Source organism: Sinocyclocheilus grahami, unplaced genomic scaffold (assembly GCF_001515645.1).
Source record: "Sinocyclocheilus grahami isolate Dianchi unplaced genomic scaffold, SAMN03320097.WGS_v1.1 scaffold2.1, whole genome shotgun sequence".
NCBI classification, from domain to species: Eukaryota; Metazoa; Chordata; class Actinopteri; order Cypriniformes; family Cyprinidae; genus Sinocyclocheilus; species Sinocyclocheilus grahami.
The window spans coordinates 3,529,837-3,549,386 of NW_015505181.1; the positions used below are offsets into that span (position 1 = coordinate 3,529,837).

Sequence of the window (19,550 nt, forward strand, 5' to 3'; positions counted from 1 at the left end):
TTTTAAAACAAACAATTTTGATCTTTGGGAACGTTAGTGGAAACTTTTTTTCTTGTACCTCCATTAATATTTAAAAATTTACTTCTCAAAAAAATTCACTTAGTAAATGTAGCATTTATTATAAAATACATTCCACTGAAATATTTAATCAGAGGTCTATCCTAAGCATCAAACAGAACTGCCTTGACCACTACCCAATGATACTACTTTCCCTAAATGGCATTTTTGAGTCTGGTCACAAACATGCTAATAGTGATATTAGCTTTTCAAGCTGAGACCAAGCAGCACAGCATGGTTCTTCTCCTGCTGCTCTGGTAGACTGAACCAGTCAATGTTAAAGATGAATCAGCATGCAGTCTTTCTCACACGTCACAGCTGCCTCTCTCATTGTGTTGGCATCGCAGTGACAAACCAGCTAACATAAAAGAAATTGCCACCACAGTCATTTAACTGCTCTGTGAGGCTTTTAATTAGTTCTTAATTTATATATCTGCACTGGCAGACCTTAAAGTGAAAATGAATGTAAACCAGATGTATGGCATTGTTGTAAGCAACCAACCGTTCTATTGTGAAACCTTTGATACCTTTGGAATTTATAGGGGCTATTATCAAGTAAATGGAGCTTGATAAATGTAAAAGATGGGTTGTGCCAAACAAGGCCTTCAGATGAACAACAATAAATAAATAACCAGGAGTGCCATGACACTTCATAAATTTGTTGAGATTTTCATGTACCAGCAAGGGAGCAATCCGTGATGTCAATGCCTGATGATAATCTGATTTGGTGCAAACAAGACATGTGTAATTAAATTAATGTGCCTAATCTAAGACAGCCAAGACAGAGAGATTGTATAGAATATACGGTATGTACAGTATAAAAACCATTACGCCTATGGGATGTCCCCACTTTTCACAAAAACAAACCTGTGTGTGTATGTCGTGAGTAGAAGGTGAGACCGACTGAGAGTCAGACAGTGTCATGAAGAACAACATTTTCTCAAACATTAAAAGAATAATTTGTCACAAAATTGACATTCTTTCTTTATTTACGCAACCTCATGTTGTTCCAAACTAATAAGATATTTTTTTTCCTAGAAGAGAATCCTTTTGTAGCTCTTATCATAGAACCATTTTATAGTTATATAATAGTTAGCCTATATATCTATTATTTAAACATTTAAAATAGGCTAATGTTCAATTCAATAATGCATCCAATATTAACATCAGCCAAAATTACCAGTAAAATCAATTAAAGAGTAAACAGCATAGTCAAACAGTTAATGTGATGGAATGGGGAGGAGAAAAATTTATTAATTAAAAAAATTAAGCAAATGAAAATGAACAAATAGTAATGGGAATAACGACTTGTCATAATTGATGGAACCTTGAATTCTTTGCTCTACCAGAAAATCCTGAAGGAGAATGTACGGCTATCAATTTGTGATCTCAAGCGCACTTAAGTTATGCAGCAGGACAATGATCCAAAACACACCAGCAAGTCCACCTCTGAATGGCCCAAAAAAAAAATTAAGGTTTTGGAGTGGCTGAGTCAAAGTCCGGACTTAAATCCAATTGAAATTATGTGGCATGACCTTAAACATGCCATTCTTGCTTAAAACCCTCCAATGTGGCTGAATTTAAACAAGTCTGCAAAGAAACGTGGGCCAACATTCCTCCACAGCGATGTGAAAGACTCATTGCCAGATATCGCAAACACTTGATTGCAGTTGTTGCTGCCAAGTGTGGCACAACCAGTTAATAGGTTTAGGGGGCAATTACTTTTTCACATAGGGCTAGGCAAGTTTAGACAGCATTTTTCCCTTAATAAATGAAGTCATCATTTAATAACTGCAATGTATTTACTCGGGTTATCTTTGTGTAACATAAACATTTGTTTGATGATCATTTAAAGTGTGACAAATATGAAAGAAAATAAAAAAGGAAAGGGGCAAATACTTTTTCACAGCACTGTATGTCTGTCACAGAGTCAACAACATCTACAGCACCAGACCCCTACACTCTGCCCACTCGTTCACAGTCAGCAGAGTTTTGATCGCCTGCACCTGTCACATCCAATCAGCACAGACTATATTAACTGCTCACCTCAGCCACTGTCTGGTCTCACTGTTCCTTCCTGAATGCTACCCGACCACTTACCTCCATGGTCTTACCTTCTTCCATTCAATATTCATCTGCATAAAACCTCCGGATCTGGCTCACCAACACCAGCTCATCCAAATCTACAAAGATAAGACTGTTGTTCATCTCAGCATTGCTCTGTTGACCAATCACTCACCTGCTATCCAAGTATATCTGTCAAAAGCTGCAATAAAGCTGTGGTTTGGATTACCTTGTTGCATTATTCTGATTTATGACAGAACAATGCAACACGCTCTCAGTGCATGATCAGCTCTAGCGGCTCTGTCAAGGGAGATCTTCAGTCACAAACTATGCTCTTCAGTTTCACACTCTGGCAGCCGTCAGCGGTTGGAATGAAACAGCCCTAATCACTGCATTTCGTCAAGGTTTAAATTCCAACAGCTATCAACAAATGGTAATCTATGACAACGTGATTGGATTAGAGAGCTTCATCCAGCGATCGACTCGAAACCCACAGCGACTCACTGCCTGCTCCTTGGAACAACCAGCGCTGCATCCTCCAACAACCACACCATATGTTGCCCCTCCAACACCAGAACCCATGCAAATTGATTCAACTTGCCTATTCAACGCAGACTCAACAAGTGTTTATGCCTATATGGTGGTTCAGAGGGACACCTCCTTCCCTCGTGTCTATCCATACAATATCCATACACCACATTTGATATCCTCGCTTTCCCTTTTCAGATGTTATTCTAATAACTTTCATCTCATTCAATCTACTTCGCAGGCTTCACCTCAAAAGGGAACATTGTCCTCAAGTTCTTCATGTGCACTCCATACTGGGAAAACCGCTGGGCCGTGGCTACATCCATCATTGTTCCCCCACTGTGACCCTCTGCATTGGATGTCTACACCAGGAAAGGATCTCATTTATGGTGCTGGAGGGTTCCACAGCCGACATCATCCTGGGACGCCAGTCAAGTCAAGTCAAGTCACCTTTATTTATATAGCGCTTTTAACAATACAGATTGTGTCAAAGCAACTGAACAGCATTAATTAGGAAAATAGTGTCAATAATGCAAAGTGACAATAGTAAACACTCATTTTTCAGTTAAAGACAGTTCATCATTGAATTCAGTGATGTCAACATCCAGTTCAGTTTAAATAATATCTTTGCAATTATGTCAACGATATCGCCGGAAATGAAGTGTCCCCAACTAAGCAAGCCAGAGGCGACAGCGGCAAGGAACCAAAACTCCATCGGTGACAGAATGGAGAAAAAGCCTTGGGAGAAACCAGGCTCAGTCGGGGGGCCAGTTCTCCTCTGACCAGACGAACCAGCAGTACGGAAAAATCAATTTAAGACGTAATAAAACAGACGATGAACAATATTAACAGCAATTATTATATGATGCAATCAAACTTATAGCAAAATGTGGTAGTTCTGTATGTTGTTTCATGGTTGGCATCATCTGAGGTCCTCTGAGGGCTTGCATCATCTCTTCTCAGGTGTTCTGGATCCAGACTGAAGCGTGTGTAAATCCTAGTTACCACGGGATGTCAATCCCGTGGCAAAAGACAGAGAAACAAATACAAACATAATTAGCGTAGCTGCTGTTCCAACCAAGCAAAATTGATTTGTTTAATCCAAACTAAAGAATAATAATGTGCATTTGATTAGATATAACTGCAGTAAAAGATTATGAGATGCATTATTTGAATGCTTGGCCAAAGAGATGGGTCTTTAATCTAGATTTAAACAGAGAGAGTGTGTCTGAACCCCGAACATTATCAGGAAGGCTATTCCTGAGTTTGGGAGCCAAATGCGAAAAAGCTCTACCTCCTTTAGTGGACTTTGCTATCCTAGGTACTACCAAAAGTCCAGAATTTTGCTACCTTAGGGAGCGTGATGGATTGTAGCGTGGTAGAAGACTAGTTAGGTATGCAGGAGCTAACCCATTAAGGGCCTTATAGGCAAGTAATAATATTTTGTAACTGATACGGAACTTAATAGGTAGCCAGTGCAGAGACTGTAAAATTGGATATTAGATCATGCTACTCTTGTGAACTGGAAAACCAGTGAGGTGCTACAATGGAGTGAGAACTGTTTGGCTAACTGTATCAAGACAGTTAAACAAACAACCTTCAAGTCTGTTAAACCTAAATCAACTCCTCCTTCTTGTCGATGTATGCTCCATATCCATTGAGAGTCATGACACCTCAAAACCACAAGAGATTTCTCCAGAATACCAGGCATTCCAGGTTGTCTTCAGTAAGCAATTCATCCATCCATCCACTTCCCCTGCCGTTTTAAGTTTCTTCTTCATGGGAAACCTGCATCGACTACTGTGCTCTCAACTCCCAGACGGTCAAGTTCCGGTACCCTCTTCCTCTGGTCCCAGCAGCCCTGGAGCAGTTACTGGAAGCTTGCATCTTCGTAACACAGGTCACTACAAATATCTCGTCACACCCTCAGTCTTCCAGGGATTTTTGAATTCCTACATCACTTTGTCATTGTCTACATTGATGATATCCTCATCTAATCCCAGAATCAGACCAAACATAGGCAACACGTGACACAGGTCCTCCAGAAACTTTGAGAACTCCACCTATAACTCAAGCTTGAGAAATGCGAGTTCCACTGTGACACCGTCCATTTCCTTGGCTATGTCATCGACCAACATGGCATCTGCATGGACCAGAGGAAGGTACAGGCAGTTGAAAATTGGCCACAACCCACATCCATCAAGGAACTACAACACTTCTTGGGGTTTGCAAACTTCTACAGGAGGTTCATCAAACAACTTCAGTAAGATCTACTTACCTCTGACCTCCTTGAAGCTGTTCCCTGTAGAGTGCAACTATGACATTGGTGAACTGCTGGCCATTAAACTTGCCTTAGAGTGGCACCATTAACTGGAGGGAGCTAAACATCCTTTTCAGGTCATCACTAACCAATGCAATCTTAAGTATATCCGGGAAGCCTAAAGACTAAACACCCTTCAAGTTTGCTTGGCTCTCTTCTTCACCAGATTCAATTTCATTGTGACTTACCGGCCAGGGAGTAAGAAAAAGAAAGCGGACACTCTGTCCCGTGTTTACCACCCTGAGTCAGAGACAACTCCTCTGGAACCCATTCTCCCTCCAGCCATCATTGTCAGCCCGATTGAGTAGTCCATCGTTGAATAGATCGTGGAAGCCACGCGGTCCGAACCTGCTCTGCCGGGAGGTCCTAAGGAATAGATTTATGTGCCAACTCCTCTCCGTCTGTCCCTCATGGTCTCAGCTCATACATCACCGGGCTCTGGACACCCACCCAGCATACCCTCTCGCTCATCAGCAATCGCTACTGGTGGCCCAATATGACCCAGGACATCTCATGGTTCGGCCAAGGATGATCAGTCTGGGCCATATTCAAGGTCCCTCGCCACCTACCTGAGGGAAAGCTGGTCCCCCTTCCTGTACCTAACAGGCCATGGTCACACATTGGAATTGATTTCATCACAGACTTACCTTCTTCAGATTCTCACACATGTCCTCATCATTGTAGACCACTTGTCCAAAGTGTGCAAGTTGATTCCTTTGAAAGGACTACCCACTGCCTTTGAAACTGCCGAAACCCTCTTCCAGCAAGTCTTTCGTCATTCTGGGATCCCCGAACACACTGTCTCCGACCATGGACCTCAATTCATCTCCCGAGTGTGGAACAAATTCTTCCAGTTACTCAGAGTCACAGTCAGCTTAACAACGGGATATCATCCGCAGTCTAATGGCCAGACTGAGCGGAAGATACAATAAATCAGGAGATACCTGCAGTCATATTGTCATGAACATCAAGACAGCTGGAGCTGTTACCTACCATGGGCCGAGTATGCACAGAACTCCCTGTGTCAAGCCACCACTGGGTTAACACCCTTCCAGTGCATACTCGGCTACCAACTGCCCCTGTTTCCCTGGTCAGGTGAGCCTTCTGATGTTCCAGCTGTGGTTCCAGGAGAGCGAGAGGGTTTGGGACTCAGCTCACATCCTCCTGCAGAGAGCAGTTCAGAGACAAAAGAGCCAGGCTGATGCTAGAAGATCAGCGACACCCCTGTATAATCCAGGGCAGAAGGTCTGGCTCTCAACCAGGGACATCCGTCTTCGACTGACCTGTCGCAAGCTGAGTCCCCGCTATGTCATCCATTCACAATCCAGAGGCAGATAAACTAAGTCACATACATTCTAAATCTTCCTCCTCACTACAGAATTTTACCTTCTTTTCATGTAGCCCTGTTGAAAACATATACTAATCCTCTGCTTCCTTCCTCTCCAAGGTCTGGTGCTGATGACATGTCTCCTCCGCCAATGGATCATTTGGAGAAGAACATCTACAAAGTCAACACCATCCTAGACTCCCGATGATGAGGCGTTCACCTAGAGTACATCGTAGACTGGGAAGAGTTCGGCCCAGAAGAAAGATCTTGGGTTGCCCGTGATGACATACTAGACCCATCTCTGCTACTTGAATTCTACACGAATCACCCCGATCGTCCAGCACCGAGAGGCAGAGGCCGCCCCCTGTCGTCATCCGGCGTGGTCATCAGGAGCTGCCCGTGGAGGGGGGTACTGTCAGAGAGTCAACAACATCTACAGCACCAGACCCCTACACTCTGCCCACTCGTTCACAGTCACCAGAGTTCTGATAGCCTGCACCTGTCACATCCAATCAGAACAGACTATATTAACCACTCACCTCAGTTCACTGTTGTCTGGTCTCGTTGTTCCTTCCTGAATGCTACCCGACCATTTACCTGCATTGACTTACCTTCTTTCATTTGATATTCATCTGCATCCAACCTCTGGACCCACGGGCCTGATGACCAGTTCATCCAAACCTACAAAGATAAGACTGTTATTCACTGAAATATTTCAGCATTGCTCTGTTGACCAATCACTCACCTGCTATCCATGTGTATCTGTCAAAACCTGCAATAAACATGTTGTTTGGATTACCTTGTTGCATTCTTCTGTTTTATGACAATGTCATTGTCATGCAAGGTTCAATCCCAATACAGATTCACATCCCCAAAACATATCACATTCCAAAACATATCATCTTCATATTTTTAAAGACAATTAAAATAGTTATCTATTTTCCCAAAATAGCAAACTCAGCCAAGTAGGCCAATTCAACACCCAGTCACCCGCAGTGTTATTTCAGCATTATTTATGTACTATTATAATGTTTAATAATTTTTTTATTTCAATTTTATTTTTTATTTTCCATTTTAGCTCGAGATTTAGTAATTTTATGTGTTTTTGCCATTTTTTTTAAATATTTCTATTTAGCTTTAGTTTACTAATCTTTATTATTATTATTATTTAGATAACTTAAACTTATTTATTTCAGTTAATTGCAAGTTAGGCAACAGTTTTAACTTTGTTTGTTAATGTTTTTTAGGTTTAGGTTTTTTATGTAATATAGATTTTTTTATTTTAGCTTTATTTCAGTTACAGAAAACTATTTTTAATAACTTTAGTTTTAATTTTAGTTAACAATAACAACACTGGTCATCTGTCAAGAAAAGAATTCATGGGATGGGAAAAACCATGGATGAATCTGAATGCAGCAAACAATAATGCTATCTATCAGGATGCATCACCTAAGCTAAGGTAAGGTCTGGGTTTAGATTAGGGTTATGGGTTTATATTAAAGGGTTAGTTCACCCAAAAATGAAAATTAGCCTTTAAATTACTCACCCTCCTAGGCGTATATGACTTTCTTCTTTCAGACGAATCCAGTCGGAGTTATATTAAAAATTATCTTTGATCTTTCAAGCTGTTTAATGGCACTCAGCGGGTGTTGCATGCATCAGTACAAAAGCACTTAATTAAAATGCGCCCATCCATTAAAAAAAAGTGTCTCACATGGCTCCGGGGGGTGAACAAAGGCCTTCTGTAGCGAATCGATGCGTTTTTGTAAGAAAAATATCCATATTCAAAACGTAATAATCACTTTAATCTAGCTTGCACTCACTGTTGTACACTGGAAGCAGCTCCAGGCTGATGACGTATCATCACTTTGATTGACAAGACCAATGATATCTTCAGAATTGGATTGGTGCTTAACTGGTTTGGGGGAGGGGGATTCATGCAAATGGATCAAATAAGGCTAATCGTTTAGCAATATGCCAAGCAAACTGAATAATCCGCTAACAGTATGCTGCAATCGCAGGCGAATCAGCTAGCAGCATGCTACAGTGGTCTAATGATTAGCCTGTGAAGTACCTGGAAAAATCAAAAATCAAAAACAGAATGACAACTGACTATTTATAGCTTCCATTGTAGGTTATAATAAGATCTGACATACAATTCAAAAATTATTATTGCAAATATTTGTCATCAGTGTACCATAGTACTACTGCCACAGTATTTTGTAACATTTGCCAATTTAACAGTAGAGCACATTGACAACACAGTCCCTCTCTCCAGGGATAAACCTAAAATGACCTGCTGTGCACTTAGATTGTTCAAGAGCGCTTCTTAAACTGTGGTAGCTAAATATTTAGTCTGTTTGGTGAAGTTAGTTCTGGGACAGAGGCAACTCAGTGGAGCGCTGATAAGCGTAGGTGTAACCGTGGTTATCATCCAACACCGCATGATTGAGGAGGCGTACAAAGCTAGCAGGGGGTGAACTTTATAGACATCTGATTTCATGTTTTTCAGATATCAAGGCACAATGTTACACCCACAACAGCTCTGAAAAATTAAAGCAAAGTCATACAGCGTTTTATTGTGCACATCTCTGCAACTGCAATCTTTCACAAACCAGAGGAAAAAGTAAAGGTCTCTGCTCTTTCAACCACTAGGCAGCGAACGTCTAGGTTAGTTTTTACCTTTATAACATATAGAAAATGGAGAGACGGGCAATAGTCAAATCAAATGGAAAAATGTATTTAATCAATATTCCAATTTCAGCAAGTTTTTGAGGGCAGGGAGATCATCTAAGACAGGGTCACGGGTGTAATCACCACTACAGACTGTGAAAAAACACCAGAGGAAGAAAAGCAGAGGACAGAACACTATCAGGATCTCCAAGGACAAGTAGCATATTTAGGCACCGTGCAAGGGCCCTGCGGTCTAGGGGGTGCCCCCGAGTTTCTACCGAGCCCCCGGAATGCAATTTCTACCCCCCCCCCCCCCCAAGGACACCCCTGCCAACGATAGACCAAATAATTCTCGCTATAGGGGAAAAAAAACCTGGTCTGATTGCCCAGGGCTCTGCTCCTGATCAATAGTGAGGATATGGGTAATAAGAAGTGATCCATGCAGGTACTGAGCTTGGCGAAAGTGGATCTTGACTAGCCAAGCTCTACCATGATGAAAGAGGGGGAAATGGCTGCCGTCCTCATATCAAAAATGCATGTGATGAATCCATGCATGAAGACAATTACAGAAGCATGGGTTAGTGCAAGAGGAATATGGCTATGGGCAAGAAAGCACATTATACACAGGTGCACAGAGTCTCTTGTAATACAGCTCTATCTAAATGATTTTTAGAAGCAGTCTACTGTTACCTTCACATCTATATCTTTGTTTACTAAGTTTATGTATTCTGTATTTCACCATATACTGTATATACTCTCTGTCTGTGTGTGTGTGTGTGTGTATATATGAGCAATATCACTCGAGTATGAGAGCGATACTGGCTCTATATCAGCATGGCTGTGATTAGGCCGGAGGCAGTCACAGCCGCTTATATAGAGCCGGTATCGCTCTCGTACTCGAGTGATATTGCGTTTATACAACAGTTCGACAGAACATGTGTGTAATTAAACAAGAAACAACAGAGTGCCTAATAAAACCCTCTTTTGTGCGGAACTACTTCCTTCCGCCACGGATTCAAAGCTCAAGTTGACAGTTAAACATACGTCACTTTTAGAATTCGTATCAAGGGCATGTGCTGCTTCAGATAGGTAATTAGTGAGAAATAATGAGGTTATAACAGAGAAACAATGCGGCAAGACGTGCATCCAAATGAGAAAGAGAGAGACCGCGAAGCTAGACATTTCTTCTTATATTAACTAACGTACTCTACGATTAGCTCAGTGAATAATTTAAAAAAAAAACATAGACCCGGCTAGAACAAGCGGAGTGATACAAAATTGTGAAAGGGCGTTCCTGTAGTGATACCAGCACAATATCTCACGGTTCTCAACCAATCAGATTTGAGAACCAGAACGAACTGTTGTATAAATAAATAAATAAATATATATATATATATTTGATACTTTAACCAATGGTAGCGTTCCATATGTGAACCCTATGACTATGAGCATCTTTTGAAAATATGGGGTAATAATACATTTTTACAGTCTGTGTAATGAAAGATCACATCCCAGAAGCATTAGTATAACACAAGTGCAGTGCCTAATACATAAAAACCACCTGGGAGATACAGTATATAAGTACCTTAGCTATACAGTACAAATATATATTCAGTATTCTTTTTGTTGATTGTTTTTTATGTTTCATTTTAATGGATCATTTGAATTTAATTATTTGAATTATTCACTTGTATGTATTTTTGTATTATTATATGGCACTAATGAGCTAAGTGAAAGCCCTAATATGCAAGAAGCCAATAATATGAAAATAATAATGTTTATGTCTATATTCGCCCAAACCATTAATTGCCAAAAAGTCAACTTTATATTATGAAGTCAGTCCTTTTTCATGTCATAATGCAGATGCTGGTGGGAAAAAAATCACCCTTTTCCAAAATAAAAACTTTTGCACGGTGGTTGAAAGCTTGTTACACTTGTGGTGGAAAAACCCTGATGGAGGCTTTGGCAAAACAAATCCATGTGAAATCCCTGTCGGCTACGCAGCTTACCTGGCAATTTTTAATATTGTAAGTATTTACTGTAGTTCTGCCATGGTGACTAGCCAATTCAATCCCATTATTCTGGACACAGATTTCAGCTGACGAGTGTGTAGATAACACACTCTAAACAATCTCTCTATCTCCTCAGTTAATTACTCTTTACCACTGCAATCAGCACAGGAGTGGCAGCTTTGTTAAGATACAGACAGAGAGACAGAGAGCAGACAGATCAGTCTTAATGCAGATGAGCGGGAATGTACATACATGGGTGGGAGAAACACACAGAACATGTCCAGCACATAATCAAGACAACTAATTTACTAGATCTGTAAATAATTTATTTATATGAGGGTTCTTGGTTAAATTAATAAAATCATTCGAGTCTCACATGATCCCATAATCCTGCCTGGAGAAAACATGTATTTGCAGGTCGCAATATAGACAACCGAGTGTGTCAGAGTGCAAGGAAGCAAAGGCTGTGCTGTTTTCATGTCAGCTCTATTATGTCATTACTGTACATTTCACCTAATAATCCATGGTGCAAGATATTCTTGTAGCTACAGCAAATTACTGCCATGGTCAACAGGAGCCATTTCCAAAATGGATCTCTAACCATTTAATGGTTACTCTCAGCATCAGTGCAAGTTTCTGAAAGGAAGCTAAACCGCAGGTGGGCATTGACGTTTCAATAATTCAACAGTCCTGAGTGATACACTTCATTTATAAATTCACGTTTATCAAGAGTGTTTTGCAGCCACCAATAAAATATCTGGCTGTATAACCGTATAGCCTGGCATTACTAGATTAAAACGCTCCATAATAATGTAATTCCTGTCCAATATATAACTACAATGCGATCAGAAAACCTAAAACTACTTCATAGCTGTACAACATGAATCATGGAACATGAAACATGAATCAACATGAATCAACCAATCAGAATTAAGAATTCAACAAAGGCCTGGGAAGAACAGCTGATGGGCATGAGAGTGTTTAAAAGCTCTGTGTGTTTATGGTCTCCATGACAACTGCCTCAGGTCACAGAAAGGGTGCTAAGGAGATTTCTGTCAAACAAGCGGCTTTAAACGCACAGACCCTCAGCAATGCACAGTCACACTGCGGACATCAAAAGCACCACAAAACACACACATCATTTGGATTTCATTGTGTTATCTGCATTTCAGACAATATATAAATATAAATGAGTAGCAACAGCTGTCCTCGCTGCACCAGCCTACCAACGTCTGCTTGTTTAAGCGTCATCTAAAGAAAAGCCTTTGAAAAAGCTTTGTAGTTGTTTAGCCATTTCTGTGTTGACTTTTGGTTATACAGAGAGTGTCTCTGTCATGAATGTGTTCAAGTAAGGACACCATTTGTTAAAGTGCATGTGTACGTGTGCAGAACTGCTGCTGATTTGTCTTTAGTTTGTATTCACTAACAGCAATCAACCAGAGAGCGCACATCCCAGTCAAGTCACCTTGCTGCTCCTCTTGTATTTGCAATTCATGCCAATTACATCAGATTGGGCTTTCATTATCAAAGCCAGGAAGACAAATCTCATTCAACAGAATAATGCTTCCTACATCAGGACGCCCACACCAAAACGCATATCCTGGGCGAATGGCTGAAATCTAATTTGTTCCAGTTTTAGTCATCATTGCAGGGTAAAATGCATTTGTTGAAGGGGGGTCATATGATGTTGATAAAAATAACATTATTTGGTGTATTTGGTGTAATGAAATGTGTTTATGCGGTTTAAGGTTAAAAAAACACATTATTTTCCACATACTGTACATTATTGTTTCTCCTCTATGCCCCGCCTTTCTGAAGCGCGTAGATTTTTACAAAGCTCATCGGTCTGAAAAGCGAGGTGTGCTCTGATTGGCCAGCTATCCAGTGCATTGTGATTTGCCGAATACCTAAAGCGTGTGACAGAAATGTTACGCCCCTTACTATATTGTGATGCCTTGTCCCGACAAAAACATTAAAACCCATTATAAACGAGGCATTTGTTGCATCCAGTGGGGACATAATTACGGATTATAATGACTTATACTGTCTTTTTACGCGTTGCGTTGCATTGCATCGCACCGCGTAAACATAAAACCATGTCTGCATTTGTGATCGGAGAAATTACAAACTACAAACGCTACTCTACACTGCTCAAAACTCACGTTTGAATCGTCAGTGGCAAATTCTTTAAATATAAAAAACGCACTTACAGTCTGTGAGTCAGAACAGCCGGCATTGTAGTCTACTCTACCAGGATCAGGAAACAGTCCTCCACAAAATGCGCTGGACAAATAGGAATATTTGGGTTGAACTATTCTGGAACAGTGTTGTAAATACAGCTTAACCATTGATTTCTAGTCGTGAGCGCCTTCACGACATGGTGGCGGCAGCAACAACAATACTACAGCGAGAATAAAAGTTATGCCTTCTTTTTTTGCGTGAACATTTAGTCGACATTATGCAAATCTTCCCACATCGTGACGTAGATATGTGGGGGCGTGTTAGAACGAGCCATTTTAGGTAGGCATGGTTTACTCTTAACTTTTATAAAGAATATCTCTTTGGATTTGAGACTTTAGTCTTTGCAACTTTACAGATCTTCTTTATGCACCACGAGCTTGTAACACTCCAAAGAGAAAGGAAAAATTTAAATCACATCTTTAATCAATATGTACTGTTGAATTTACGATGAGAATGAGTGAAAGAAGGAGTGAAGAGGAAAGAGTGAAAAAACTGTAGGCCAGCAGTGGTCTCTTTTGATGAGATTCCCATGGTCAGACCTCCCACCAAGTGTGACATTGGTGTGGCATTCAGGTCACGACTGACATGGAGTTGAAGAAGGTTCCTGCTGTGTTCTGTGAGGTGGATGCATCATTCTATGACTGTGCCCTCACCAGGGGACATCATTAATGAATTTGATCCTTCGCCATGTGCATGTGAGGAGACTAGCATCAAGCTACTGCTTTGTGTTCACTGTTAAGCTTTCTGAAGTTCTGACATCTGTCTAGTTTAATTTGAATTAAAAAAAAATTTTAAGTGAATTAAAAATGAAAAATGTGCTGAATATTTACTATACAAGATGTAGATGAGTTTGTCCAGCCCATTAATTAACATTAATGAACTTAATAATCTTGTGAAGCAAACAGCATGTTTGTAATAAAAATAATAACAATCATCATCATTATCAAGACGTTTTTAACTTCAAACCATTGCTTCCAGCTAAAATATATGGGTCCTCTATCCATAATATTGCTTTCTCCATTGAAAAAGGGGTCTCTTCTGAATCAGGAGAGAAATATAAATCAAGCACGGTTTACAACAGGGGATGAACTTCTTCACTGGAGGAAATGTTATTATGGATTATTGACTATCTTGGTTATAAGCACGCAGCTTTTTTACTTCACAAGATGTAAATTGATGGATTGTGGATTATTATGATGTTGCTGTTTGAATTCTGACAGCACCAATATACTGCAGAGGATCCATTTGTTAAGCACGTGATATAATGCTAAGTTTCTCCAAATCTGTTCCAATGAAAAAACAAATTCATCTACATCTTGGATGGCCTATAAGGATAAGTAAATTCTCAACAAATTTAAATTTTATATTAAATTTAATTTTACATTCAATTTAATTTTTCAATAAATTTTAAATTACATTTAATTTTAATGAATTACATCACATTTTAATTTTTTATTTTAATTGATTAAACATGTTAAATTAACACCCCTAATAATTATATATAATTAACCTCATAAGCAACAGTTGCACAAGAGTTGCTAAAGTACCATTAGTGTGAGTTGAGGGCCCAAATTTAATAGGTTCTTGATTTCCACTGATTGACTGCTCTGTGTTTCCAGCATCGGTTTTAATTGTCTGTCAGTCACTTGCCATCCACAGCCAGTATCTTGAAATGCCCTCAGGAAATAGTCGATAGATTGGATTAAACTCCTACTACACAGGAGACAGCCAATGCACTGATACTGAATGCTATTATATACAGAGACACACACACAGCTGTTTAACACAGACTCTGCCTATCAACAAGATTTACTTTAAAAAAAGCAGGATGGGGCTTGGAGTCCCAGTGGAAAAACAGAAATAATGACTTGCTGTGAAAAATAAAAGACTTAAGCACCCTGCATAAACTAGCAGAGAGAATGACAGAGAGAAAGAAAGAGACAAATATGCCAGCGTTTGTAACCACAGGACTGGGGTGCCGCTGGGTTTGATTTGAGATAAGACCTGGTCGGCGTGTCCACCGTTGCTATGGTTACTGAGATATTACCATTCCCACACAGTAAGCAGAATTCATGAGGCTAATATAAAGATAATCAAAATGGCACACACTCAAATGAGCCCGTTTGTCTCCAGTGTGAACGCAGACATTGGGAAAATGATGAATAGCAGACTCCTACACTGACACTTCCTCCGGATCCGGTGTTTTTGTTTTCCCACTGGTCACAAATCCCACAATTGCCCAAAATCTGCAGAAGCCTTTATGAAATTCTGTATGAAGGTGTTTCCCATTCTTATCCCAATTCACGTACAGCTGATCTGTGTATTCAGTTCCACAGATCCATAGAGCACAGTGGGGTCCAAATATGTAATTTTTGGAATTTGTAATTTTTTAAAAAACATAAAAGAAACATTTAAAAAAAAAAATTATTTTTTTTAATGTTTCAGGGCAAGAGTCCTATTGCAGCTTCTTACATATTTCTCCATTTTATTTAATTATTTACTTATTTATGTACTTATTACATATATAATTGTTAAAGTATAAATTAAATATTAAATCCCAGTTTTTCAATGTCATTTTAGACTTCTGGACCCTTTATAGAAGTTTTTGTTATTGTTCTGTGCAAGATATGTGGAATGTGGGACAACATGCTAAATCATAAGCCCTCTACCCAAAAAAGTATTTGTACTTTTCTAGATTTTTTAATGTTTTTTTTAAGTATTCTCGTATGCTCACCAAGGCAGCATTTATTTGTTTAAAAAATATAGTAAAAACAATGATATTTTGAACTTTTACATAATTGTTTTCTATTTTAATTTAAGATAATCAAGTAATCTAAGATAATAAAGTAATGTACATACCTGTACATACAATTGTCGATTTGTATATTTTTATTCCTTAGTTACTTGTTCTATTTTTCTATTTTTTATTATCTGTGTTTTTGTTCTGTCACTGTCATTCTGTTACACTGTGGAGCTTCTGTCATGAAAACAAATTCCTCGTATGTGTAAACATACCTGGCAATAAAAACTCATTCTGATTCTGATTCTAATGTATCCTTGTGATGGCAAAGCTGAATTTTCAGCATCATTACTCCAGTCTTTAGTGTCACATGATCCTTCAGAAATCATTTTAATATGCTGATTTGGTGTTCAAGAGACATTTCTTATTATTATCAACACTGAAAACCGTTGTGCTGATTCAGATTTTTATGGAAACTGTGACTTTTTTAGGATTCTTTGATGAACAGAAAGTTCAAAAGAACAGCATTTATTACTCATCTTACTCACCCCAAACATTTAAATGGCTAAGTAAGTGTTTAAGTCTATTTCTTCTCATCTTTCCCTCTGTTTTGTATTTTTTATTTTATTAATTAAGGTGCATACCTTTTGGAATGGTCTTAAAATACTGCCTTCATGGGCAACTCACTGGGTTTTGGAGCAAAGCTTATGATTACACAAATGTGACTGTCGAGCACTGCTCTGCTTTCCTTTATTTGTTTCTCTCTTTCTGTCTATTTTATTGTTCTGGAACCCACTCATAGCCCTTCTTCCATTTACAGCCACTACTGTACTCTACTATTCTCGTCATTCATTCCTTCTACACCCTTTCTTGTTGCCTGAAGCAGAGTCAATGATTCACTATCCATGCTAATGTCAGTGTAAATAGCTTTTCTACAAACTTGCACATTGCTGGTTTCCAATCATTTCATTTACCACGAACAGGAAATGACCACAACCCAAAGAGCCTAGGATGACATCACCTTCTCATTTTATATTATTCTGTAGTGTATTTTGAACTATGATCTATACTGTGTGGACAGAGTGTGACTTCTTGAAGGACGTCATGTCAATGTGGGCGGCCTTCTGACTTTTGTTTCACTTGTGCACATTTCTGCAGCTTGTCTAATGAAAGCTCTTCAAACTGAAGCATGATTTGCAAACTCACACCTCCTCAGTAACGGCACTGTCACATTTCCTCAGCCTGCTGCAGGAAGCTTGACAGATGTTTTTTCTGGTCCTTGCAGATGCTTTCTAGACCCGTTTTAAGCAATTTGAAATAACACATAATTACTCTTTCTTTCAAGCCAACTCTTGCAGATCTCTTTGGGTTTAGACATCTTCCTCCAAAAAAAGAAAAGCGTGGCAAAAATCTGATTACAGAGCCAAAACCGGACTCAGATAATCACATACATCTCTAAATTTTCCATATCCTGTAGAAGAAACAAGTTTGTGCTTCTCTGACACTGAACAGACTTGCATAAATGTCCCCTCCTTACCTGACAAGCATTATACAGCAGCTGGTGCTCGAACTTCTTAATGCCAAGAATCTGTTGGAACATCTCATACAGCTGGTCCTTGCTGAGAATGAGCTCGGAGGCAGCGCTGGCTGTCATGCGCTGCTGGTGTTTGCGTGGGTCTTCCTCTCCCCTGTAGATGGTGTCGAACTTGGCCATCCACGAGCTCAGGACCGTCTCCTTGCTCAAACCATCGATCTCCGGCAGGCTGCGGACACGTTTCTCTATGTGCTTCTTGAAGACCTCACGGGAGTCACTGGCGGAGCAACCACCGCTTTGGACCATACGGGACACACGGTCGCTTTTAAGGAACACCTATGATCAAACATAAATCTTGTTGCAGTAACAAATATATATATACATTAATAATAGTTATTAATAGTTTGGAATAATCTCATGCTGGCTGACAACAACATCCTGGCCCTTCCAGAACTCCCAGCTACCCTCAAGCACATCAACTTCCACAATTACCAGCTGAGGAGTTCAGGCATGCATGCATGGACAACCGTTAACATTTTTTAAATGTTTTTGAAAGGATTCTCTTATGCTTACTAAGACTGTATTTATTCTCTGTATTATTTATCGCTGCTCTCCCTGCTCTCATCCATGCTAGGCTGCATGGATGCGCAGGGAGTTCTTGCCCAGAACAGAACCATACCGCCAATCCAAACTGTATGCTAATTGTCAATCATCTTTGACGATAGTGGTCCTGACAGAACTGCATTATGTGCAATTTACATGTTTGCCAACTTTTTTTTAAGATAAGTGTTGATTATTATGTTTAAAAACAAATAGCAATTAAATTTAAGTTAGGGCTCTGTTGGTAATTGTAACCTTATAGTAATGTAAAAGGGCTCCCTATAGTTTAGAGCAGTGGTTCCCAATCCTGGTCCTGGAGAACCCCCAACACTGCACGTTTTTGGTGTCTCTCTTATCTGACACTCATATTTGAGGTCTTGGAGCAGGGGTGCCCAAACTCAGTCCTGGAGGGCCGGTGTCCTGCAGAGATTAGCTCCAGCTTGCCTCAACACACCTGGCTGGAAGTTTCTAGCCTATAAGAGCTTGATTAGCTGCTTCAGGTGTGTTTGATTAGGGTTGGAGCTAAACTCTGGCTTTGTCCAAATACCCACACTTGCGGTCTTCGCACTTGACCACTTGACTACTTATATGACGTATTTCCTGTATTTGGCCCAAGTGTTCAAGTGAGGATGAAGACCACAAGTGTGTGTCGAACTTTTCATTACCTGATGGGACACACTTGTAGTGTTGTAAAAATGCAAGTGTTTACATATCTTTATTTTAATTTTAATTTTTGCATTTTAAAATCAACTACTGAATGTCTGTTCAGAAGTCCCTATAACATGACAATTTTAATTTGTGGTGCTTCTAATGCTTGGCGGCACGGCATATACACCTTGATGTAAAATCAAATAAATAAAATACACAAAGTTTAAATAAAGTAATCAGCAAACACTGTGGAACCAAATAAATAAGAAATGAATGTTTAAAAAAAATCTTCCAGACAACAGGCTTTTCAAAATCTAAAATATTGCCAAACAGGCGCCTTTGCATTTCCTTTCTAAACAATCTTCTGCAATCTTCTTGTCTTTCTCACCTCACTCTTGTCAGTCAGCTCGACTCACTCTCCTCACGTGATAAATAAAATCTGACTCCTGCTCCGCGGTGCACTGTCGTTCACGCACGGTTCGGCACGCTGCATTGAGCGTTTAGTTTTTAACAGTGTCTATCCTCTAACTCAGTGGTTCCCCTGGTCCTGGAGAACCCCCAACACTGCACGGTTTTGTTGTCTCTCTTATCTGACACACACATTTGAGGTCCTGTCGTCTTCACTAATGAGCTGATGAGTTGAATCAGGTGTGTTTAAATAGGGAGACATCTCAAATGTGCAGTGTTGGGGGTTCTCCAGGACCAGGATTGGGAACCACTGGTTTAGAGCACAAGTTGAGGTAGAATTTTATCCCTAAGAAATTTTTTATTATAATTGAATTTATTTAAAGAAAGAGCAATTTGTT

The 19,550-nt window shown here is 39.7% G+C and overlaps 1 protein-coding gene across 10 annotated transcripts in view; it reads right to left on the reverse strand.

Moving 5' to 3' along the window:
* The window catches only part of LOC107549847 (calcium-dependent secretion activator 1), a 118,766-nt gene that overhangs the window by 75,881 nt on the left and 23,335 nt on the right, over positions 1–19,550 (reverse strand). For all 10 annotated transcript variants that reach the window (XM_016231686.1, XM_016231619.1, XM_016231557.1 and 7 more), the window contains exon 4: positions 17,500–17,832. In XM_016231686.1, coding sequence (XP_016087172.1) covers positions 17,500–17,832 — 333 coding nt within the window. The remainder of the gene's footprint in view (positions 1–17,499; positions 17,833–19,550) is intronic.